Below are 26,056 nucleotides of genomic sequence, written 5' to 3'. Positions count from 1 at the left end.
TATTAACAATTTCTTGTAAGCACTTTCATTACATACATAAATTCCAACAGTAAGTTTTTAAAACATTAACAAGATTAAAGCTTACTTACAATAGCCTTTACAGATACAGTCCAGTTACGTGAACAATTCTTCAGCTAGATTTGCTTAACCTTGTGACCTCTTCCTGGAATACGACTGTTGACTGGACGACATGTCAGTTCTTCACTCTTGCAGTTGCCGGGAATTTTAGGTAGATTTCTCTGTCAGAAACAGGAAATGAATTGCCGATGTCTTCCGCTATGCCCAGGATAGCTGTACGCTCCGAGCACATCGTTGCAATCTGGCTGGAGTTCCATCGGAAATACAGCCTCACCTTCACCACCCGAACTCCATCCACCGAAAGGGACCGGTGCCAGAAGCCTCCAAAACTCTGGAAGGAGAGCGATAGAGTGACCAGTGAGAGTCTTTTAACTCCTCTATTCTGTATACTCTATTTTTGAGAGTCCTCTTAAATATCTTGTCTCATTCTATGTAACCATGTAATTGTTGCCAGGATCACCTACCAGCATAGTGACATAACAAGGGCAGGCTCCGTGCAAGACACTACATCGCGGGTGTATAGTTTTATGTTCACAAGATCCTGCGAATGTCTGTTTATGCACAGTCATCGTTATAATCTCCGCTAATCCTCTTTCTTTTGTTTTATATACAACTAATTTTTATGAAGCTTATTTTTGTGCACTTTTACACTAAAATTTAATATTATACAATTACTACATATTTCTACATAAATTCATATTCTATGTATGTGGAAACCTCGGTAAAATCGAACTTGAAAAATTTTATTAATTTAAATTTTCGCGAGAGATTTTACATTTCCTTGAAGGCACCCACCTAATAAACGACTGCCAGTATAGATTCCATTCCTGCTGATCAACAGGAGATCTGCTCACTTATGTCACCCATCTCTGGACAAATGCCATTGAGAAGTTTGGCAAATTTCAAGTGGTTGCACTTGATATCTTCATGGTGCTTGACTTGGTCTGGCACAAAGTCTTACTAAGCGAGCTGCTATCATTTGGTCCATCTCAAGACTTCTGTAGGTGAATTGCCAGCTTTCTGTCTGGATGCACAATATGTGTGGTGGTGGATGGTTCCTTATCCACTCACCATTCAACTAATGCCAGGATTCCACAAGGTTCTGTTCTTTCACCAACCCTCTTCTTGCTACATATCTATTACCTACTTCAACCACGACTGCCCTCAATTCTGATCTACAAGCCATCCTCCAATGGTGTTCAGATAACTTAGCCAATTTCAGTGTTAATAAAAACCCATTACTATCTTATATCTCATAAAGAACGATTTTTTCCCAGTATTATTTTTGACAACACAAATTTCCAGACAATTTGAGATTTCTCTTCTTGGAATTACCCTGACATCAAGCCTCTCCTGGCATAAACACATCACAACCATTGCATCCTCAGCTTATAAAGAACTAGGATTTCTCTTTCACTCAAGATGTTGCTTCACCCTTGATTTGTTAACCTTATACAAATCTCAAATCTGTGCAGCTATTGAATACTGTTCTCACATTTAGAGTGGGTCCCTAAGGGTTGACTTAATACAGAGGAGAACAGTTACTTATTAATGACTCATCTCTTACCAACTCACTCCCCCCACTTTCGCAAAGACGATTGCTTTCTGCAACATGTATTCTACAAATATTTTCATGAGAAATGTTCATCTGAAATAGATCAATAATTCCCCCACTTAGTACTAAGCTCGTTGGAACACATATAATGCCCCATTGACCCCATATAACTGTAGCGTATTAAATAGCTTCTCTCTTGGCACCTTGTCATATGCTTTTTCCAAATCGACAAAACTTAAATACAGATCTCTGTTATATTCTCATGCTTTCTCGACTATTTGTCGTAAAGTGAAGATCTGATCCTGACAGCCTCTATTTGGCATGAATCCAGCTTGTTCTTCACCAAGCTTTTCTTCCACAATTCTTCTCAACCATTTCTCAAGTATACTTGCATAGATCTTGCCAGGAACACTCAGTAGGGAAATACCTCTGTAATTCTCACATTCAGTTTTATTTCCCTTTTTATATATGGGTACTATGAGAGCTTTACTCCAATCATCGGGAATTCGTCCCTCTGTCCAGGCTTTCTGAATTATGCAGTGCAGCCACTGTAAGATTCTTATACCACCATACTTCAGCATTTCTGGTCGAATATCATCTACTCCTGCTGCCTTTCCACATTTCAAGCCTTTGATGGCTTTTTGTACTTCAAGTATGGATATGTATTCCTGACTGCATGCCTGGTCAGTGTGTTTTACCACTGTGCTGTCATCACTGCTTGTTTCATTTAGCAGTTTTTCAAAGTAATTACTCCATACTTCAAGGATATCTTTTTCTCCCGTTTTCATGTCACCTTTATCATCTCTAACTCTTTTTACAGCACTCTTTCCCCATTCCTGAACTTCTTCAACAACTTTCAGAATATTTTGCCACCTTCTTGATATTTATTTTCTATATTCTTGCCAAAGTTCTCCCATGACTTTTGTTTAGCTAGTTTTACACAGTGTTTAGCATTCTTGCATTTGTCTCTGTATTCTCTAAGAGCACAAGCTGACTTATTTGACAGGAACTTTTGATATGCTTTCTTCCTTTCCTTCACTGCCTCTTTAACTTCCTGTGTCCACCAGGGAGTTCTGATTTTTTTATCCTTGCAGACAACCTCACCACATGCCTCTCTGGCAGAATCAATCAATGTTTTCTTCAGAGTTTGACACTGAATCTCCAAGGTTTGATTCCTGTTCTCAAACTCTTTCATTTTTTCTTCAATAATCTTTGTGTATTTTAGTCTACAGTTCGCATCTGAGAGCTGCTCAACTTTTATTCGCTTTAAAACTTTCTTACATGTTATTCTTTTCAATATGAAATTCAATTTTATCCTGCTCAAGACTAAATAGTGATCACTTCCAATTTCAAATCCTCTGTACACTCTAGTGTCCTGCACCAGGGAGAAAACATCACTATCAACAATGACATAGTCAATGAGACTTTTCTTATTCCTAGCCTCTTCTCTCCATGTGAATTTATGCACATTTTTATGTTGGAACATGGTGTTAGTAATAACCAGTCCATGTCCTGAGCAGAAATCCAACAGAAATTTGCCATTATTAGCTTTGCTGTTTTCTCCAAATTTTCCCAAAATATTTTTGTATGTCTCACAATCGTTTCCTACTCTGCTATTTAGATCCCCAACAAGGACCAACTTTTTCTTTTTCATTGTGTCAGTTGCTTTTTCTAAAGCCTCAAAAAAATTCCTCTACTTCTACCTTAGTAGAATCTTCTGTGGGACCATAGGCACAAATAAGTCGCATTGTCCAGTTCCCCATTCTCATATTTGCCCGCATTACTCTACTTGAGACTGACTGCCATTCAAGAAGATTAGCCTCCTATTTTGTGTTGAATACTATGGCTACTCCTTCTTTTCCTTGATTATCATTGCCTGAATATAACATTTTGTATTTATTGCCCAGAAAGATCTCACCAGTTTTTCTCTTTTTTGTTTCAGTCACCCCTATTATGTCGATCTGGTACTTATCTAATTCATCAGCTAGCTCCATTTCTTTGCCATTCAGGCTTCTTATGTTGATAGTACCAATCCTTAACTCTGGTGATGTTGAGTTGGGGTTTGTTTTCAGATTTGTTCCAGTAGCTGGCTTTTCGCTGTTTGCCCTGGTTCCCTGGCGAAAACAACGGGGGCCTTGTTTAACCGGGCAACGCCCCAGCCGGCATTATGATCTTTATATATTATAAACTTAGTTTTCATTTGACTTCTGTGTGAAATTCGTTCATGCATGCATTCCAAGTCTCTTGACTGAGTAGTACAAGTTCTAAACATATTTAAAACCACTTTAACAGAAAATATAATTTGCTGCATTAAATGTTGAATTTATCTGAGTAAATAATGAAAAACATTTTTATAGTGGCAATAAATTCAGTAAATTTTGTTAAATAATTCAAATAGTAACAACTTACGATGACATCGCAACAAAACCTACTAAATAGCTGCTATTTAGTAGCATGATAGAGAGTAAAATGTAACAAGGTTGCTACAAACGTACCGGTAATAAATCTGGCAACCCTGCTGAAAGAAGTAGTGGTAGCCTTGCATGGTCTGCCGCTTAAGTAATTTGAGTTGCCGGTGTATAATTCATTTCCAGTAATTGTTAGTTCTTATTAATTATTACTGCTTAATTACTGCTGTATATAATTGTGCTCTTTTTTAATTTGTGAACCCTTTTGCAATGGCAGCTAGCACTAATAAAAAAATAAATTTATCAGAAAGGAAGTGGAAGAAATTTCCAAGATGCCTGGACTGAACAATATGGTGTTATTGATAGAGGCAATAAAGTTCTCTGTAAATTGTGTAGTGAGCTATCTATGAGTAGAACTTGGAATGTAAGAAAACATTTTGAAACTAAGCACAAATGGCTCCTAGAAAAAACTTTTGAAGAACACAAAGAATACATGTCGCAACATCTAAAACTGGTAGAATCACGATCAGGGACTTTAATTAAATTTGTTACAGTATTTCACATACTATTGTTGAACATGGGAAACCACTTAGTGATGGTGATTATATTAAAGAAGCTTTCGTAAAGTGTGCACCATTTGAGGACTTTCATAATAAGGAAGCTATTGTAAAGTGCATGAAAGAGTTACCATTAAGTAGGAATACTATTAAAGACAGAGTTATATCAATGATTGCTAGTATAGAAAAGCAAATACAACAAGACTTGAACTCATGCCATTGTTTTTCCATTTGTCTCGACGAAACTACAGATATTACGTCATCAGCTCGATTGGCTATTATTGCAAGGTATGTTCACGGTGATTCTATGCACGAGGAATCGATAAAGTTAGAAAATTTACCTCAAAACACGACAGGTAAAGACATATGCGACTGTGTTGTTAAAGTGTCCCATGAGAAACAGATAGATTTATTGAAAATATTTTCGATTACAACTGATGGTTGGCCGTAATGTCGGTTTTATCAAACAATTTACAGAATATGTTGGTCAACCCCGTTTGTTTCCATTGTATTATACATCAGGAGACACTGTGCGAAATCATGCTTAAAGGATTTGTATGATGTGATGAGAATTGTGACAAAGGTAACTAATTTTATTGCTGCCAGGGCTTTAAATAAACGAGAATTTAATTCACTCTGAAGTGAAGTTGAATCAGTGTACAATGGTCTATTAATGTACAATAATATTCGGTGGTTGAGTCGTGGCCAAGTACTTTAACGGTTTGTTGAATGTTTAAATGAAATTAAATTATATTTAAATACGAAGGGCATGGAGCACGAATTTTCTCAGTTGAACGATTCTGCTTGGCTCGGTGAGTTGATATTTTTCACAGATTTTTCATTGCACCTGAATGAACTTAATATACAATTGCAAGGTTTCGGAAAATCTGTCGATGTTATGTTTGGCACGATTAAGAGCTTTGAGAATAAACTCAAAATATTTCAACATGATTTAGAAAGTAACAATTTTAAGTATTTCCCAAGAGTTAAAATTATTTTTTTAACGAAACCAGCCCTAAAAATCGTGAACAACATATCAAGCAATCTATCGACTGCTCAGTTACTAAAGTCAGTAACTGAGTAGTTTTCTTCTAGATTTGAGCAATTTCGAATGTTGGAACAAACAATCCAATTCATAAAGTATCCTGATGAAACAGAATTCATGGATCTTAAATTAGATGGCTTTGAGTGGTTGGATTTAAAAGATCTAGAAATGCAACTAGCTGACTTCCAGTGTAATCCTATCTGGAAAAGAAAGTTTATTGCTCTTAGAAGTGCATTAGAAGAACTTGAGCGGAAACATCTGCATGATACCGCGTGTAAAAATTCAGACTGTGAAATTCTAAGCGTGTGGAATAGCCTACCCGAAAACTTTCATGCTCTTGAAATCTTTCCTTATGCTCTTTTAACAATTTTCTCTTCTACATACTCTTGTGAAACTCTATTTTCTGACTTAAATAATATCAAATTGAAAGGGAGAAATAGATTGCGCAATGATTTGAGCACTGTCTGTGTAGCATTAAAATGTACACACTATAGCCCTTCTATAAAGCAACTTTCTACCAGTACTCAGCAACAGAAAAGTCATTAAATGTAATGTAAGTTTGTAATTTCACTTTATTAAATTAATTGTATAATATGAATTCATAGATTTTATATTAATATCCTAATATTAAATAAATAGCCTAATATGATATAAGTCACCATCTATGATTATGTAATTAAATTTATAATGCATGTATGCAAGTGGCACATCAACAACGTCGATATTTAAAAAAAAAATAAATAAATAAAAGATGTTTGAAACACCTGGGTAAAAAGGTTCTCCATCACTGGCCTAGTGGTTATGCGCTTTGCAACCATATGCCTGGGAAAGGAGTGTGCTGGGTTCGATTCTCGTCACTGATGTGAGGAGCTTAAGGATCTTTCTCAGACATAGCTAAGTTAGCCATTCTTGGGTGTGGACAGCAGGGTTTTTCCTCCCGCAAGCAGGCAAACTGGCCCTGAACACATGGATTACAGTCAGGAATACTTAAGACCCAGCCATAGGCCTGATTTGTCAGCTATACCAGTCTGTCTAGCCTGTATAAAATTTGGGGGGGGATTGAGATGGTGCTGTACTTCCCCGTAAAATGGGCCTCACGGCCGTTGTATCATCATATGAATAAATAAATAAACCTCAAAGCAAATGATTCACCTTTGCCACTTTAATGTTGATAGCTTTTCTTGCTATTCATGCCAAAATAAAATTCTTATCAGACAGTGTTCCCTCTAAGCTGTTGAGATGCTCTTACACACACTGAACTGTTACCGTGCAGTTGAAATTGTCTTTTAAAAACACTGCTGGTTCTAAGTCACTATTTACACAATTGTTTTTACTTTCCTTTCTTGACACTATGTATTCTAATTGGTTTATCAACTGCCGTTGGATTGGTCCAATTAGGTCATGATCTTTGTTGGCCAGTGAGCCTCATTAGGAATGAAATAGGTGCCCTTCCTGTTTTCAAAAGGATGGAGAGATTGCTTTATTAAAGTCATCTAGCAGCAGAAACTTGAAGTTATGTGAGATACACTCAAAGCCCTTTACAAAGGTCACATCACCATCAGGTGATGTGACCTTTGTAAAAATCGAGAGAATAAAAAAAAAAAAGTTGAAAAACCTTTAACAAAACTTAGACAGGATAAGAAAAATGATCAGAACAAGAAGAGGCAGGAAGGCATTGAACTTTATAGTAATAATAACAACAAGGTAAGTCAATTTAAATACAAGAAAAGAGAAGCAATGTGGTATGGTGATTCAGTCATAAAATTTGTACCTGCCAATGAAGTGACTACCTCTAGCTTCCTGGGAACGAAAATAAAATTAAAAATATAACCAATGTAATAGAAAACCATGAAGAAAAGTACAAGAGATGGTAGTTATTGTTGGAACTAATGATTTAAGTAGTAACAAATATTGAGAGAATATGAAAGGTCTGTTGGAAAAAGCAAGAAAGAAAAGTGAAAGAGTAAAAATTGTAGGTTTGTTACCTAGATACAATAGTACCAAGTTAAGGAGGAGGGCTATGGTAGCAAATGATTCAATGTGCAGGCTGTGTATAAGAAATGGATACAAGTTTTCAGATATGTGTGTGTGTGTGAAGTGCATTTGATAGTAGAAAAGACATATAAGAAAGATGACCTGCACCTGAATGGATTTGGCATCAGGAACCTGGAAAAATTACTTATTGAGGTGAGACCTAATGTAGAGAGTCAGGGAAAATAGATCATCATGGAAGGAATGGAAAGCATGTGTGTAAGTTCAGCTTTGGTATGCAAACATGATAAGGATATGAATAGTATTAAACATGGTTATTTGCATCTGACAAAGGAGTGGAAATGTATACTTTGGACCTTTTGAGCATATCTTGGTTTGGGGGGGGGGGGAAGAGAAAGTTGCATAACAAGGCAAAGAAGATTACATATCTAAGGCCAGGTGGTAATTTGTTGCATCTATACACAAATGCTTGGAGTATCAGGAACAAAGGAATTGAGTTTGGTGCTTTATTGAATACCTTGTGGCCTATCATTGTTGGCATCATTAAAACCTGAATATCAGAATCCAGATGTTGTAACTGGTATCAAGTGTAATCGATATAATATTTTTAGAAATGACCAAAGAGATAGGAGGGGAAGAACTACTAATGATATCAGATGACTTAAATCCCGTTATGGTAGAAAATCATGAAGGCAATAATGGTAATAATGCCTCATGTAGCATTGAGTATAGGGCTATTTTGTGTGAAGCAGAGGCTAATAGGATGAAATGCATCACCAAATTACCATGATGAATACTAAACGAATAATCTGATATTAGGAGTGACAGGAGGGTGCCTTCTGCCAGCAGTGGACTGACCAAGGCTGAGAAAGAAGAGGAGTGACTTTAATTATTCACACATTGATTGGGTAGAAGAGAAATCTTGTGACAACTCAAGACAACTTTCTCAAGCAACATGTGAAAGAAGGAAATTCGAGGTTAAAGAGTTTTATATTTGATCACATTATCAAAATGGGTGTCAGTTAAGAATATGGCTGTTTTACCACCAGTTGGTGATAAAACAGCCATCATAATGTACTTTACAGGGTTCATACTATACTTTCCTAGGCAGTAGCTAATCATGTAGATCAGGGGTGGCCAACCTTTTATGTTCCATGTGCCAAGTTTTTCATGTCTGAGTTCAGATGCACCATACACCTCTTGTACCCTTAAAAACTCTGCGTAAAAATATGTTAATATAGACATGATATATTGATTTAATATAAAAACAAGATAACCATTACTTACCTTGATGAGACTTTTGAGTCTCTTTTGATTTTGCCAAGCTTTTAATGTTTTGAGTTAAATTAGAGAGAAGCAGAGAATTCTTCAGATTTTAATCACTCAATTACGACCTCATTTTGTTTTTAATCAGTTTCATGGCTGAAAATGCTTGTGAAAAGCATTTTCAGTTCATATCTGTACATCATTCCGAAATGACAGATATAATTCTGGGCAAATTTTCCTAATTCTGGAAAATGCTCACAAGGGTAATGATCGTCAGAAATAAATCATGTTTAGGAGCATTTGGGACTGAGGGAAGTTCATCAAATTTCATGTTCAATAATGTGTTTTGAAGTCAATAAGTTTCATTTGTATGTTACTAGGCATTTCATGATTTTTTGTTCACTAAGTGGAAATTGGTTTATAAATGCAAGCATGCAGTCCTCTTCTTTACCAAAATCCCGAAATCAACTTTCAACCGACTCTTGCAATAACCTGATTTTTCAATATATTTTGTAAAATTACCATTATCTGCAGCACATTCACTCTGCTCTTTTAAGTGCAGAAACTGTCTTAAATCCTCATTTTCTAACTGAGAGGTAAACTGTTTTAAATTCTTCTTGAATGCATCGATATAATTTAAAATAAATTTAAGATACCAAGAAATTATATTCTTGGTTTAATCTTTATCCAATTGTAAGTGAACAAAGTTTACACCTGAAGTATTTTCAGGACTGGAGCAACTTATATATAGAAGCTAATGATTTCACATCACTTTCGTTAGTATTGTTATATCTTGGTGGCGTTGGTCTTATTGGCGTCTTATCTCTTATTTGTCCTATCTTAAACTTTATCTTTTGTTATCATTAAATTTTTTGTACTTTACTTATTATCAGTTAATTCGTTTGCTGACAAATTTATATTATTTAATGACTGCGCCAGCCGGCAACTAAATTCTGATACACTAACCAAGATTACTTAGAAAGAAAATGCAGGGATCATGAAGTATGCAGTCGTGGTCCCGTTTCTTATATTATTAGTGGATTCCCCTTTTATGCACGGTTCGTAATTTTCCAAGCGGTAATTCAATCCACAGAAAGCATGACAAACTCATTTGATTACACATAAAGAAATACGTTTATTTAGCACAAAACATAATGATACAAGTTAGTTAATCCTTAAAAGAGTCTGGGTTCCCTCCCTTTTCTTAATTTAACACATCCAAAATTTCTACACTGTAATCCTCTATACTGACACAAATTCACTCACTTAGGTATATATAACTATCCTCAGACTCTGACAACATATACTAAATAACCAATCTACTATCACACATGCTAATTACATATATATATACAAGTCAATTCAGTAATTCTGACATAGATTTCTTGAGGCAATGCTCCTTCTTATATTTTACACTTAATCCTCCCCCAAAATTTTAGTTAACATTCAATTAGGTTTTTAACAGTATAACATTATTATTCTTTAGACACGAGCAGTTCATATCCTCGGTCTCCTACTTGGATCAAGCCTAAAATGCCCTTTCCTTAGATATAGACAAAATGTCCAAACTGCAAACAGTTCTTGTAACACTTCATGGAAATGGGCTGTGTTCTTAAAGACCAGTTCTCCTTACTCCACGGTTACTCCAATATTAATATGAAAATATTTCTGCTTACCGTTCTTGCTTTATCTGGATATTCGGATCTCTTTACTGTACTTTCTTTAATGGCGACTTCACTATTCCTTTGTTCCACACGAAACGAAACACTCTTACACTGAATTATACACTGACGTTAACTCATCAGTGGCCCTTTCTCTTCTTAGGAGTCTGGACGCACCATAGCTGCAGCTTTGATCCACGTAGCACACATAGCAATGGGAGATTCTTGCTACGCATGGCGGCAAGCTTTTCACAGCTATACAGCCTTCTGCACAGGAAACCAGGTACCAACGAAACGAGAAGAAAAAGAGAGCGATTCAAATCCCCGCTGAAACCTATATACTCCCAAACAGCGCCCTCACCTGGTGGTGTCGTCATACGTATGGCGGCTGCTGATTGGATACCATGGCCACGAACTATCTTTGACATGGCCTAAAACTATTATTAGCTTGTACACATCTTTTTAGAATTTATACATGATTTTCTACCTTAATAGATTTAACAAACCTTCTCTATTTATGTATATTATTTCTGGGAAAAATCCCATGTTACTCCTCATTATAAACTATTATAATACAGCTATATCGCCTGCTTCAGTTTAGGAGTACCCCAGGGGTACTCCTAAACTGAAGCAGGCGATATAGCTGTATTATAATACTTCTCTATTTAGTTTATGGGATACTTTAACATTGCTTAGAATTTACTAATCTGGATATACACATGTTCTTGGGTCATTAATGAGCACATTTTCTGTTTGGAGGCATAAGTATGTCCTTATCCATTCCTTCTGAGCTAACTCTATGTTGGGTCGGAAAAAGGAGATGACTGATCACATTTTCTGACACAACAAAGGCCTCCCCCTTTAATTAAATTATGACAAAATTTCTTTGCCCTATTTCCCTTTGTTTCCCTTTTTTCATTTTTACTAGAAGTCCCTCCCGAAGGAATCTTTTCTCTCAGTTCTTCGTGGTGGGGTGACAATTTTCCACTTCCCACACTATCTTTTGCTAAAGCAACTGTGCTCCTGAAAAACCATGTTTTTTCAGGAAATCTTCACCTAAGATCATTTCCATGTGTGGGCACGCATTTCTGGGCAGTACGAGGAAGTTATGCCATGCATGTAGGCCTAGTCCTACCAATTCTATCCTTAACCTTACCCGTTTTTGGACATAAATCACAGGGGGTGATATCCCTAATAGTCTAATTGGCTTCCTCAATCTCTTAGTTCTCACTTTTATGAACGTACTCAGTTCCCTTATGCAGTTTTCAGATACAGTTGAAATCTGGGAGCCTGTGTCTAAGATTGTGTCTAAATCCTTCCTGCCTATTCTCGTTATTATTTTCATACCTGCGAGGTTTTCCCTTCCCTTTTCAAATTGCTTGGCACAAACGTAAAATGTGGCCTCATGTTGGTGCCTAACCCTTGAGGGTCCCTGTGCGGTAAAACAATCGCGGGCAATGTGTCCTAGTTTATTACAACGGTAACATCTAGGGATTTCATGTCGGAAATCTCGTCTAACCTCTCCGTCTGTAGACAAAGGAGGGCTCGAGCCCCATTGGGTAGACATTTCAGTCAACCTGTGCATTAGGGACTCTAATTTGTCAAGTACTGGCTGTTGTAATCTATTTACTTCTTGTCTTATGAGATCTGTTACCTTCTCCTCCGGAATCATTTGAGAACTCCTGCTGTTAGTATTATTTTCCGTCAACTGGCTTGCTATTAAATCAAGTCGTTTCATGAGTGGTTGTTGGAGTTTTTCAACCTCCATTTTGATTAAGGAGCAGACTTCGTTGAGGTTACACGTGTCACTATCGATCTTACAAACGGATTCTATCTTGTTTCTTCCTATACTTTCTTGTACTTTCTGGCAATTTTCTACTTCCTTTTCTCTTCCTTCCTTTTTTTGATTCAAACATCTATTATCTCCCTTATTATCATTTACTACGTTTACGTAGTTTGCAGTGGCTGCGGGGTAGATGTCCCCAAGCAGTTGCTCTTTCTCTGTGGCAGCATTAAGGCATTCCTTCAGGTTGGATATGTCTTTTGCAAATGCCACCTCTAATTCCTGTCTCAGGCCTGCTCTGAATTGTTGGAATACTGTCCAGTCTAAATGTCATCTCTCCTCCTCCTCTTATACACTTAGTGAGTTAGCACACGCTGCAGCTTTGATCCACGTAGCACACATAGCAAGGGGAGATTCTTGCTACGCATGGCGGCAAGCTTTTCACAGCTATACAGCCTTCCGCACAGGAAACCAGGTACCGACGAAACGAGAAGAAAAAGAGACTGATTCAAATCCCCGCCGAAACCTATATACTCCAAAACAGCACCCTCACTTGGTGGTGTCGTCATACGTACGGCGGCTGCCGATTGGATACCGTGGCCACGAACTATCTTTGACATGGCCTAAAACTATTATTAGCTTGTACACATCTTTTTAGAATTTATACATGATTTTCTACCTTAATAGATTTAACAAACCTTCTCTATTTAGTTTATGGGATACTTTAACATTGCTTAGAATTACTAATCTGGATATACACGTGTTCTTGGGTCATTAATGAGCACATTTTCTGTTTGGAGGCATAAGTATGTCCTTATCCATTCCTTCTGAGCTAACTCCATGTTGGGTCGGAAAAAGGAGATGGCTCATCACATTTTCCAACACAAGAGTATCCCATAATGCAAAAGCATGTATCCTTACGGGTATGTAAGAATATGTGTATATGAAAATATGACATCTGCATTACTTTAATCTTAGTATCATCTCTGGGTCTGGCTCCCACTGATGAGACCTCAATAAAGGTTGAAACAGGTTGGTGGTTTGATTCCTGGGGATTAGAGTTTTTGCTCCCTTAAGGTTTTTGCCTTTGGGGACTTTTGAGCATCCAGGGATTTGGATCTGTTGGGGTTGGCCTGTGTTAAGGCTTCCTTGGCTGATGCTTTTCCTGGAATATGAGTGGTTCTGCTTGGTGGTAGGGGAGCCTGTCACTGAGTGGAGCCATTGCTGAGTTAAATGATCACTCAGGTCGCTTATTGTTGTTGGGTGATCTGAGTGATTGCACGAACGAGTTTTTGGAGAGATAATCCTGCACTTAAACAGGGAAACCGGTCTGGATAGCGACCCTTCCAATAATGCATAGCATTATACATACCCATAAGAATATGTGCTTTGCATTATGGGATACTAAGACAAGTGATGTAAAGTCATTAGCTTCTATATATATACGAGTTGCCCTGTCCTGTTTATATTTCAGACACAAACTTTGTTTGCTTATGCTTGGATAAAGGATTAAAACCAAGTATAATTTCTTGGTATCTTTAATTTATAGTATAACCAAGTGGGAAAACTTCCCACAACTAATATCATTTACTAAGCCAGGAAACAATTTTTTCTTGCCTTGCAGTTTCAAATTTAGATAATTGAGATCGCTGTAACATCAACTAAAAATATTAAATCAACAGGCAGCTTATTTTTCTCTTCTAGAAAATTATGAACAGTATTTTTCAGTTTCCAAAATCTACTCAGTTCTCTAGAAAGCCAGCACACCTCGAAATGAAAAACGAGACCGCAATATTCCAAATCTAACATTTCACAAACATTCTCTGACTTCTCTTCTGTTTAATCCTGTTGCTCTAATTTTATTCACACATTTCACAACCGGTAACATAACATATGTTTTTTCACACAGTGACTATTGGTGTATAATGCAATGATATTTTAGTAAAGGATGGCAGAAAAAGTTTTCAAGCAAAGTTGCATTCCCAGCAGCTTTATTTGTCATTGATGGCGATCTGTCAGTACAAACACTGATGAGTTTACTAGAATCTACTTGTAGATTTTCTAGGCATGATTTTACTTGCTCAGATATGTCTGATCTGCTTGTTTTTTCATGAAGCAATTCATGACCAATTCAAAAACGTTAAAATTATCAATTCCTATTGTAAAAATGCTTAACTGAACTACATCACATATGTCAGCACATTCGTCCAAAGCTAAAGAAAAATTACATGTACAAGGCCTTTCACTTGCTCAGATACATCATGAGAGAGTTCTTTTGTGTGTCTCATAACTATTGGCTTTGACAGAGCAATTTTGTCTACTTTCCTTTTGAATTTTTATCACTAAGACATCTTGCAAATGTTTAGAAACAAGCCTTATCAATTTTTTCTCCATTACCATGGGTTTACTAAAAGAGAGGTTATGTTTTGGCAGTTATTTTTATTTTATTTTATTTTTTTTATGTTGATTCCATACATGAGAGGTTGGTTGATCAACCTATAGTACATAAGTATCATATACGGGTAGTGGTTTGGGAAAGGAGGAACTTGTTTTCATTTAAAGGACTGTATATTGTATTCCCTGGGAAACACAACAGGAAGAAAACTGTTCCCCAATACACCAGCTGCAAGGATGGAAGAGAAGGAAAAGAAACTTGTTCTGTGGGTTTCAAGGTGCACTGAGAAGGGATGCTGAGCAGCAGCTGCACGTGTTCCAATGAGCTTAGTACTAAGTGGAGGAATTATTGATGCTATTTCAGATGAACATTTCCCATTTAAATATTTGTAGAATACACATGTTACAGAAAGCAATTGTCTGTGCAAAAGTGAAGGGGGAGTAAGTTGGTAAGAGATGGGTCATTAATAACTAATTGCTCTCCTCTGTATTGAGTTAAGCATTTTGAGTGATCTCTTAGGAGTCCCTCCCCATACGTGAGAGCAATATTCAATATCTGGGCAGATTTGTGATTTGTATAAAGTTAACAGCTGTTCAGGGGTGAAATAATGTCTTGAGCAAAAGAGAAATCATAGTTTTTTAGAAGCTGGGGATGCGATGGTTGTGATGTGTTTATGCTAGAAGAGGCTTGATGGCAGGGTAATTCCAAGAAGAGAATCTCGAATTGTCTTGGAATTTAGGTGTTGTTGAAAATAATACTGGGAGAGTGTTTTTTTTTTTTTTAATGAGAAATTAGCATTGAAATTAACTAAAGTTATCTGAAATCCATTGGAGGATAGCTTGGAGATCAGAATTGAGGGCAGTGGTGGTTGATGTTCTGTAGGTTGAGTGAGTTGTGTACAGTAAAGTTTATCAAATGAAAGGGAGGAGTGCAGTGTGCTGTCATCTGCAAAACTGTGTATTATGTTGGAGGTCAACTGAAGTAGGTCATTGATATATAGCAGGAACAGGGTTGGTGAGAGGACAGAACCTTGTGGAACCGCAGCATTAGTTGAATGGTGAGAAAAGAAACCATCCACCACCACTACACATAACTTAGTGTATGTTCAGACAGAAAACTGGCAATCCAACTACAGAAGTCCTGGGGCAGACCAAATGATGGTAGTTTGCTTAGTAAGTCTTTGTGCCAGACCTGGTCAAAAGCTTTGCAGATATCAAGTGCAACAACTTGTGATTCACTAAACTTCTTCATGGCATTTTTCCAGATATTGACAAATGGCCATGAAGACATCTTATGTGAGTGACTTATGTGAGCAGATCTCCTGTTGATTGGCAGCGACGGAATCCATACTGGCAGTCATTTATTAGGTTGGTGCTTCAAGGTAGTGTAGGAGCTGGGAATTGATGATTTTTTCCATTACTCTATAAGAGAATTTAAAAAAATGCGTTAGCTTTAGCTGATTTGTATTCTTTATGTCTCTGTGACAGAGATGAAATATTGAAGTCATTGAACTTCTGCTTAATTCATTCCAATTTTGCTGTCTTCATTCCTTTAAGCCACGATAAGATAATTCTTCATCATTCTTCACATATAATTTTTTTGAAACAAATTTTCTATTTTTTTCCCTTTAAATATATGCTAGTTTAAACTGTTAACATCCATCCAACTTCCTAAAGTATATCACGAGCAATGTGAAGTGTCAGTCACACAAATAATTATTTATGGTGAATCTCTATTTGACAAGGCTTCTCATTGAGAGCTGTTTGATGTTTCTGCTTTATGAGCAGCGACATCATACTGCTCTCAGTGAGAAGCCTTGTTTAGATGAAATTTAAAAGAAATAACTATAAAATAACATAAGATAACTTTTTAATATGTAATTGTACTAGACATCAGTACAATTATCAAACAACTAAATTAAAAAAAAAACAAAAAAAACATTAGCATGCATGCTTAAATTGGAATCCCTATATGTATACATTCATGTATTTATGGATTAAACCTAATTAGACTGTAAATTAAATTAAAATACAATAGATTTTAATTATTTTATACACTTGAGGATAACAATTTCCCAGACTTTTGGAATAGTAAGACCGTCATTCCGATTAAGATTAGGTCTATGATGTAAGGCTTCAGCACTTTCTTTATATAAATGTTCATGTTTATATATGGATCTATGTAATAGTTTTGCCATTGGATCCTGTGATTAATGTTTTCAATTCCATGTTGTGCAAGACCAGATTTGTGAGGTTTGATGAGATGTCTTGATGTTCAGAAATACATTTATTTATAGATCTTCCTGTTTGTCCATAGTAAGATAAGTTACAAGAACATGGTACTTCGTATATGCCAGGTAGCATCATTGATGTAAGTTTGTCTTTTGGAGAAGGTAACAAGTTCTGAATCTGGTTTATAGGTAGCAATGAGTTTTTATTTTTTTATTTTTGCCAAACATTCAAAGATGCTTTCATATATGGTATAGGAGTCCTGTGGTCCTCTTCTTATTTGGGTTGAGTTGCAGAAGGGTGGTTAATTATTTTTGGATTATATCCATTTAGTAGAACTGTTTCTTTGATAATTTTCAATTCTTGTTTTAGAGATTCTTCAGAGGAACAAATCTTGTGTGCTCTGGATAGGAGATTTTTCAATGCCATATTTTTGAGATAGATGGTGAGCCGATGTGTTATGGATATAATGACCTGAAAAAGTTGGTTTCCGATAGACCAAAGTGGAAATTTAACCATCTTGTTTACATTCGATGTGTACATCAAGAAAGGAAATACCTTTTCATGATTCTTTTTCTAGTGAACTTTATGCGAGGATTTAGGGTGTTGATATTTTTGATGTTGATGACATCTTTACTGTCTGGAGTCACACAGAACAAGAACTCTCATTTCTAAAAAATGATTATAATAAATAATAAACAACTTTTTCAGGTCATTATATCCATAACACATCAGCTCACCATCCATCTCAAAAATATGGCATTGTAAAATCTGTAATATTCAGAGCAATAACTCTTAATCAGTAAAATCAACCACTCCAGATCTTCCTTAGTTTCTGCTATGAGAGTTGTATCATCTGCATATCTTAAATTATTTATTTTTCTGCCACCAATCATAATTCCAGCTAGATCTTTGTCTAAGTTAGCCATTCTCACAATATATTCACTATAAATATTAAAAAAGATAGGGCAATAATATACAATGCTGCCACACCCCTTTTTCCACTTGAACACTGTCAGTTTCTCCAAAGACTGTTTTTACTGAAGCTTCTTGGTTGTCATATATTGTCCGACCACAGATCTGAGACCCCAGTCTGGCAACTTGCCAAGAAGAGTCAATTCATGTTAAAGGGGGAAAAAGAAATAAGCTGATGTACGAATTGGTCACCATCACACCAAATCACAAAAACTTTATACGTAAAATTTTCCAACTGTTATACAAGCAACCACTTTAAAAACTACAATGTTCATAAAAGTTAATTTTCCGACGTGTAATGATAAACAACTCATCCCACAAGATGGACTGATTATCCTATTATCGGAATGGTTCTCCTTCTTCTGACATGCGCAGAAGCGTCGAAGGGTGTCATATCTGTGGGCATTCAGTAGCGCTCTTATCAAGAGAATTAGCTACTCGGATATTTCCATTGATCTCATTACAATCCACAGTCAGTTGTGATCCACGGAATCAAAAGTTTTCTTATAATCAATAAAACAGATGACAATTCTTTCTGAAATTCTCTTGTTTTTTTCATAATCCATCTCATGTTTGCTATTTGGTCTCTAGTCCTCTAAAGTCCTCTACCTCTTCTAAAGCCTGCCTGTTCTTGTGGCATTTCTCTATTCACGTATTGCTCCAGCCTTTGTTGGATCACTTTCAGCATAACTTTTCTTGCATGTGAAATTAAAGCAATGGTTCTATAATTCTCACAATCTCTGGGATTTGCTTTTTTTTTTTGGGATTGGGATGAATACTGATGTTCTCCAATCTCTAGGCCAGTATATTTTCTTCCAAACCTGTTTGCAAATTTCAGTCAACATATTCGCTACTTCATCCCTAGCTGCTCTCAATAATTCCCACTGACATTCCTTTATCTCCAAAAGCTTTTCCTTTTGGCAGCTGTTCCATTGCTGATATCACTTCACTTTTCATTATTATGGGTTCCTCAATATTGGTTCTCCTTCAATATTATTAGTATAAATCCTCTATATACTTTTTACATCTTTTTTTCACTGCTTCTTCCATCAGACATTTTTCTAAATTACTTTTTACAACTCCTAATCTAGAGATAAACTTCCCTGTAGCATCATATTATTTTTCTAAACAGATCTTTTGTTCTACCCATAATATTGCTCTCTTCAGTTTCTTTGAAACTGAAGAGAGCAATATTATTTTACTCTCCAGCCAAAAGGCTGCGGGTTCGAATCCTGCCATGGGCATGGATGTTTGCGATTGTCTGTGAAAATACTAGTGGTGGTGGTGGTCGGCGGCGGTAGATGGCATTGGTGTAGAAGATGAAAGTAGAGCGGTTTGTTGTAGTTGTATTGAGTGGTGGAGATGGAGAGTTGTGGAGTAAGCCCACCTTCGATGAGTCTTTAGACTCCCTGGAGGTGTCATATAATAATAATAATGTCAATATTTGTTTTAGCATCACAATTATCCTCCGAGCTGTATTTGCAATCTTTGCTATATGACCTGTGAACTTCAACTTCCTGTCTACTTAATCTCCAATATCACTTACTTGGTCAGTTTCTTTTAGTGTAATCAATCCAAATGCCATTGGATGCCTAATCACAGAAAAGTGCCTAACTTTACACTTACTACCAATGAGCTGACTGCCATTTCATCTGTCCACAATTCATTCCAGCCTATTCAGATTATTCTGAAAGCATGTCAGTTCACATTCCTGATTAACCTGGCTATCTATCTTTGCAGCAAACAGCTGTATGTCTTTTATTAAATGCTTCCCAGAGTCAATGTAAAGATTGAATCGATTTTTATTCACTGAGCATGCGACCATTGGCAACAAAATTCATAAACACAGAAGTTCTTTTTTGGTGTTTGTGATGTCTAGTCTATAGCTGCAACACTTGATAAGCACAGATTTATTGGTTGTGGTCAGCTGTACTGTGTTAGCTATGCTGGAACACTGTCATCATCAGGCTTTGTTGCTGCCATCTTTGTCTTTTGCAGTTGGCATTGGCATGCACTTGCATGTGACCAGTATTATACAAACAGAAAAAGACTTATGGGACACTTAAAGAGTATTTATAGGTTTCTCAGTGATATTAATCCTTTTAAGAATTAGTGCTTTGGTTTCACTTGGTAAAATTTATGTAGGAAATCACTTTTTTAAAACAATAAAAATGGGGAGCATACATCTAGGTCAACTTCAAAGTGCCACCAAACGGAAAACCCCACCCTTCACTCTTGCTTCTTCCAGCAATCTTTTCATATTCACTCTCAAGCATTACTTGATATATTTGACAAGTATTACTCAAATGTTACTTGATGTAACTAAATCTGTAGGTAAACTAAGTTTGAGATGAGACTTGCATACATTCTGTGATTTGTGTAAACCTTAATGGTTCTTGTGTAAGAGTTATCTAGAAATAAAACCTCATCAAAGACTGGAATATATGATATAAGAAAGGAGCACTGAACAAATTGCATCAACATTAGAAGCATGTTAACAAGTAAGGAAATAATTTTAGATGGTCCTCAAATGGTGCATTTTATAATAGCAGTTTTATATAGCAATATCATTTTGTATTACAATACTTGCATTGTAGGCAATTTTGTTTTACCATAAGTATTTTGCCTTCAAAATGGTCTGAATTTAAAATGATGCTGAAGTTTAAGAGAATCCCTTAATACCAAATTTCAGATAACTCCATCATCTAGTCTGTTGGAGAAAAGCTAAACTTCTAAATAAAAGCGGCTTCCTAAGGAAAATACTATATAAAGACACCTGTAGGACTTGGATGAATGTCAGCCAGCCTGGTTGTCTGAGTAGTTGCTTTGTTCATTTTCCAACCAACAGGCTCTTGATTTGAATCCCACATGGGTGTGGATGTTTGTGGGAGGCGAATCATATTACTCATTGTGAGACCACCACATCCTACTTATTGGATGGCTGAAGTGGCTTGAAAAGTTCCATGTTTGGTCTATAGGGAAGGGTTTCCAGATTAGGTAAAAAAAATTTTAAATTGAAATAAAAAGAATTAAAAAATCCTTAGCTCGCTCATGGTATTTATGTACTATAGGTTTGTAAACTTAAATGGGATGGAGTCACATAAAAAATTTAAAAGTAATTATAATAATGATCTTTCTCAATTCTGGAAAACTGTTTTATTAAACAGTATTCCTGAAAATCATCCAGCTTGAGTTTATCATATCCACTCTCCAACCAACAGTTTATGGATTTGAATCTTGCCACGGGCATGGATGTTTGTGATTTGGGTCGGAGATGAATTTTATCGCCCCGTGTAAGACCACCACCTCTGCTAATGGAGTCCTGAAGTAGCTTGATAAAAGTTCCATGTTTGGTTTCTAGAGCAGGGTTTCTGGATTATGTAGAAAATTAAAAAAATAAAAATAATTAATAAAAATAGAAAAAAATCTTTAGTCACCCACAGCATGAATGTTCTATAGATATTTAACCCTTTCTGACCTGAATTTTTTTTTCCAAGTGAAAAAAATTTTTCTTTCTATTTATTTTGTCTTTAGGTCTAAAAAAGCAAGAGTATCAAGTATTTTGATGAAAAATACATTTCAGGATAGGAATTCTGACCGACTGATTCCATATGGAATCATTATATTCTGGTAGCAAATATTCAACTTCTGAGCTTATACTCTATAATCCAATATATGCATATTATTCTACTAAGTCAAAAAAAAACGATATTGGTAAGATTTATACGTATTCATTCGCCACGTAATATGGGCTATGAAAGCCAAGACAGTTAGTGATTCCAATTAGAATCACTAGGGCAAAAAGAGTTTAAAAAATGCTTTTTTTTTTTTTTTTTTTTTTTTTTTTTTTTTTTTTTTTGAATACATAATGATTTTCATGCTGTTCTAAAATTAGATGATCACAGTCTCTTCATTGGAACATTTTTTATCTTCCCTCTTTCAGAAGAAAGATTTCGTGTCATCTCACCTGAATGTTATAACTTTGATAATACTTAGATAAGATCAAATTTCTTTTATAAGAATGGAATTGTCCTCCAGCCTTTCTTGGCACACATACATCACATCTAAGGTCTCCAGTATGAAAGATTTCTCTTGAAATTCTTTTCTGCTTCATATGCTGCTTATCTAACAACTGAAATATGAGAATACGATTCTCAGAGTTTTCTTGAGATTTTCCTTTTGATTCTTATTTTCAAAGTCTTCCACTTTTTCCCCAGGTCAGCATTTTCACATTTGAAAGTAGTTGTGAACCAAATTCTTTTTTTTTTTTTAATTTTATATATTTTTATTCACAGTTTTCTTTATGAGGATACTTTTTTTTTTTTTTTTGTAAACATGATCATGATTACATCTGATTTTAAATTCCCTTTACGCTGCTTTATTCATGACAATTTGAAGATATAACTATTTATAATAGCATACTGGATGAGACTCTTTCCTTGTATTTTATGAGTTCTCTGCACATGAATTTATGCCCAGTAGTGATGTCGTTGTGTAGAAATTCAGTCTAAACATTGCCATTATTTCCGATCTTTAATTTTTATCCAAAACTTCCCAAGAAAACTTTTTTAGGTAGGATTCAGGAAGAAACTTTTCTTTTTGAAGCATTCTATCAATTTAAAGAAATTCCTCTGCTGCACCTCCACTGAAGAACAATAGACATAAGTAAGTTCTCAATTCTCAAGTTTCCCTTTTGTGGACAAAGTTTTTGAAGTTTTTCTCCATCATTCTACATTTCACTTCCTTCTATTCAGCCAGTTTAGTCGAAATTTACACATCATTTACACACAGTTTACACTTTAACATAGTTTCTCTGCATATTTTAATGATTCAAAACTACTTCTGTACATATTTGTTATTTTGAAAATAAAGTAAATTGAAATTAAAATTGGTTTCTAAGAAATTATATTTTTACTAAATCATAATTTACTTTATACATTCTCTACTGCTACAGGTGATAAATATATTGTGTTTTCCTGAATAACCCACTGCTTTTCTAACTGGCAGAGAAAACAGAAGTTTTATATTTGTCTCTGGAAACAATTAGGGCAAATACAACTGATGAAAACAAAATTTAATGATTGAATAGCAAATTTTGGATGAAAACAGTAAATATGGTTCTTTGGATCTGGTGTCTGAACATTAAAAATTGTGTACAAAGAAATTTAATAACATTGATTTACTTTTCACAGTTTTTTCCATTTCGTAACAGTTCCTGAAATTTTTTCATTTTCATCATGCAATTGTGTTTTTTCCCCTATGACTACTGATATTAGATTCCTTAATTATAAGATAAATTATAGTGGTATTCAAAATTATTATATCTGATAATTGTATTTTTTGCTAATATCTCTATGGTTATTTGCAGTTTTGCATCCTGTGCAGTGTGATGGTTGCAATAGAGAAGCATTTTATGGATTTCGTTATAAATGTCAGAAGTGTTATAATTACCAACTGTGTCAAGACTGTTTTTGGAGAGGACGAGTTTCTTCAAATCATTCAAACCAGCATGAGATGAAAGAATATACTAGCTATGCAAGTTAAAATTTTATTCCTGTTATATTAATTATATGTGTTATATATTGTTTGAACTTAGTGCAGTTAAATGGCACCAGTGTGAAGAAGAACATTGGCGGCTAAGATGTCATTTCTTAGATAAATTTAACATAAGGGATTTTGTGAGATGCAGTGTGTGTGTATATATATGTATGAAATGAATTTATCAAAGTTGAAAGGTTTGTGGATGGAAGCAATAATGTCAAAAGTATTCCAAAAGTAAATTCCACTAGGTATTAGACTTATAAAAAGTGAGATAAGATATGCAGTCATGATTGTTACTGACAAATGATGTGAAAATGTGAATGTCAGAGAAAATGTAGATGGAATGCAGTTGGAGAAGTGTACAAACAGTAACATGAAAAAAGTGGTGGAAGATCAGGAAAATGATAAGTAAATAGTACACTTGCATGGAGTCTTTCATAAGCCAAAGCATGAGCTTGAATAATTGAAGAAACATCTGGAAAGTGGTACAGCAGAGAAAAGAAAATAGAGTTGGTTGAGAAGGAAGATAACAGAGAGCATGAAAGAACAACAGAGGAAGATTAAGGAGAAAGTATGGTATGGTGATTCCATGCCAAAAGGTGTGTTGGATGTGAATGGTGGAAGCATGTTTTCCTAGTACTGAGATTAAGGATGTTAATGACACTCTTAGAATGCAAAGAGTGAAAGAGTTTGTTTTAGTAGGTGTGAATGATTTGAAAGGTTACAAGTATGGAATGAGAGAAAGTATGAAAAAGTTACCGGAAGAAGCAAAAAAAGAAGAAAGAAAGAGTAAAGATTATAAGTCTGTTGCTGTGGTGTTGAGAGATACAAATTGATTAAAAAAAAAAAAAAAGAAGAAGCAAACCACCATTGCAAATCAGTCCTTGCATAGGTTGCACTAGTGGAATGGTTAAGTTTGCAGACTACAGATGTGTGGAGTAAGTTTCATGGATCCATAAGTCTGTTGTACTCTATAGATGTACGGAGTGAATTTGAGAAATGAAAGAGCTTATATGTAACTGATGAATTTCTCTTGAGTGGATTTACAGTTATTGGTTCAGAAAAGGATTGTTCAGTGAGAGATTAGAACTGCAAAATTGGGAAACTTTTTAGAACTTTTGGGAAAATTTTAGAACTATTGGGGGATGGGTGAAGGCAAGTGTGTGATGTGTACAGGCACCTTTTGAGGTGTAAAATGGAAACGATACAAAAATACTGAATGTAGTTTCTGAGGTCTAAAATTGCATTTCATACATATATGAATATCAGAAGCATTAGGAATAAGGGTGACAAGTTTTTCACGTTAGATTGCTTGACTTGGATAGAAATTAGTAGCGTATTGCAAAATTGTGCAGAAGGCTATATTTATAGTTAATTATGCAACTTACACATATAGAAAAAATATAGAATTTTATTTTGGAAAACTCTGATACATTTCATTCAGTGTAACATGGACATCATCAGGTAAAGCTCGTCTCTTGGTTTCATCTGAGTTGACAGAATTATAGAGTTCAAAGGAACGATTGTGAAAGCTTGTGTAGATTAAAAATTCTGAATAGTTAATAGTAATCACTTCCCAGAACTTGGAGATTGCCATGCAATCCGATTGGTTAAGATTCAGATGATTTTGTAGCTTTTTATGTTTCAAGGAAAAAAATAATCAAATTTGAACCTGTTGGAATGAAGAATTTTTGTCTGGCTCCAAAAAAAGTGATAACTGAATGCTATTTATTTCCTTGGAACCACACACACACGTACACATACTGGTTTCTGCTGAAGTATTTGTAACTGTATTACATGTTTTATCATCAAAATCATGCCATAGACTTGTTAACGATATTATGGACTTTGCTTTAGGATTGTTTTTTTTCTAGTGCCTCCATGAATGAATCAGTTATTCTGCAACAGATACTACAAAGATATGGTTGTTTGAAGTGGTAGATAATATCATCACCTGAAGTGAGATACTACTGTCTGAAGTAGCTTAAAAAAATACATTTGGTCTTTTCTATAGTAAGGTTTTTAGATTATCTAACACTTTTACCATTATTGTGTTAAAGTGCAGTAGCTTTACAAACTTGCAGGATTATTGTTTACACACACCACTATCCTTCAGTTATCTGAGGGAAATCATTTCCTATACGTAAAGGGTTGTTCAGCTGAAGGTACAGTTACATGCCTATACCTGTTAACTTCACAGGCCAACAGTTAACTTTATTGAAGCTAGCTGAATCCTTCTCCACCTGAAATATGTGAGTATGCAAATGCTCACATATTTCAAGTGGAGTTTGTCCTCTGATGTTTCATGTTTCTGGTAATTTTATTGCTGAGCATCTTGTAACAAAACAGGTTGTGTGAAATCCCTCATAAATCTGAGACTTTTCCATGTTTCAGTGGTCTAATCAGGCAGTCTCTTAACTCAAATGTTCAGCCTTTGACAGGAACTAATGAATTAGTGTTACTGACATGACAGGCTTTGCTACTCCTTTTTTTCAGTGTTGTTGGAATATTGTTTGAGATTATTTTGTTTCTCATTCACCTCTTCTACCTCCTATCTTCTGTGTTATCAAAT

The 26,056-nt window shown here is 35.5% G+C and overlaps 1 protein-coding gene across 1 annotated transcript in view; it reads left to right on the top strand.

Moving 5' to 3' along the window:
- LOC150108119 (dystrobrevin beta-like) overlaps positions 1-26,056 on the top strand; it is a 262,083-nt gene that overhangs the window by 95,457 nt on the left and 140,570 nt on the right. The window contains 1 exon segment of the mRNA XM_090415602.1: positions 23,312-23,478. Coding sequence (XP_090271728.1) covers positions 23,312-23,478 — 167 coding nt within the window.

Source organism: Typopeltis vanoorti, chromosome 3 (assembly GCF_054136105.1).
Source record: "Typopeltis vanoorti isolate ZY-2024b chromosome 3, IOZ_Tvanoo_1.0, whole genome shotgun sequence".
Lineage (NCBI taxonomy): Eukaryota > Metazoa > Arthropoda > Arachnida > Uropygi > Thelyphonidae > Typopeltis > Typopeltis vanoorti.
Note: the sequence above shows the minus strand (reverse complement) of the source record. Positions and strands in the feature narration are given on the sequence as shown.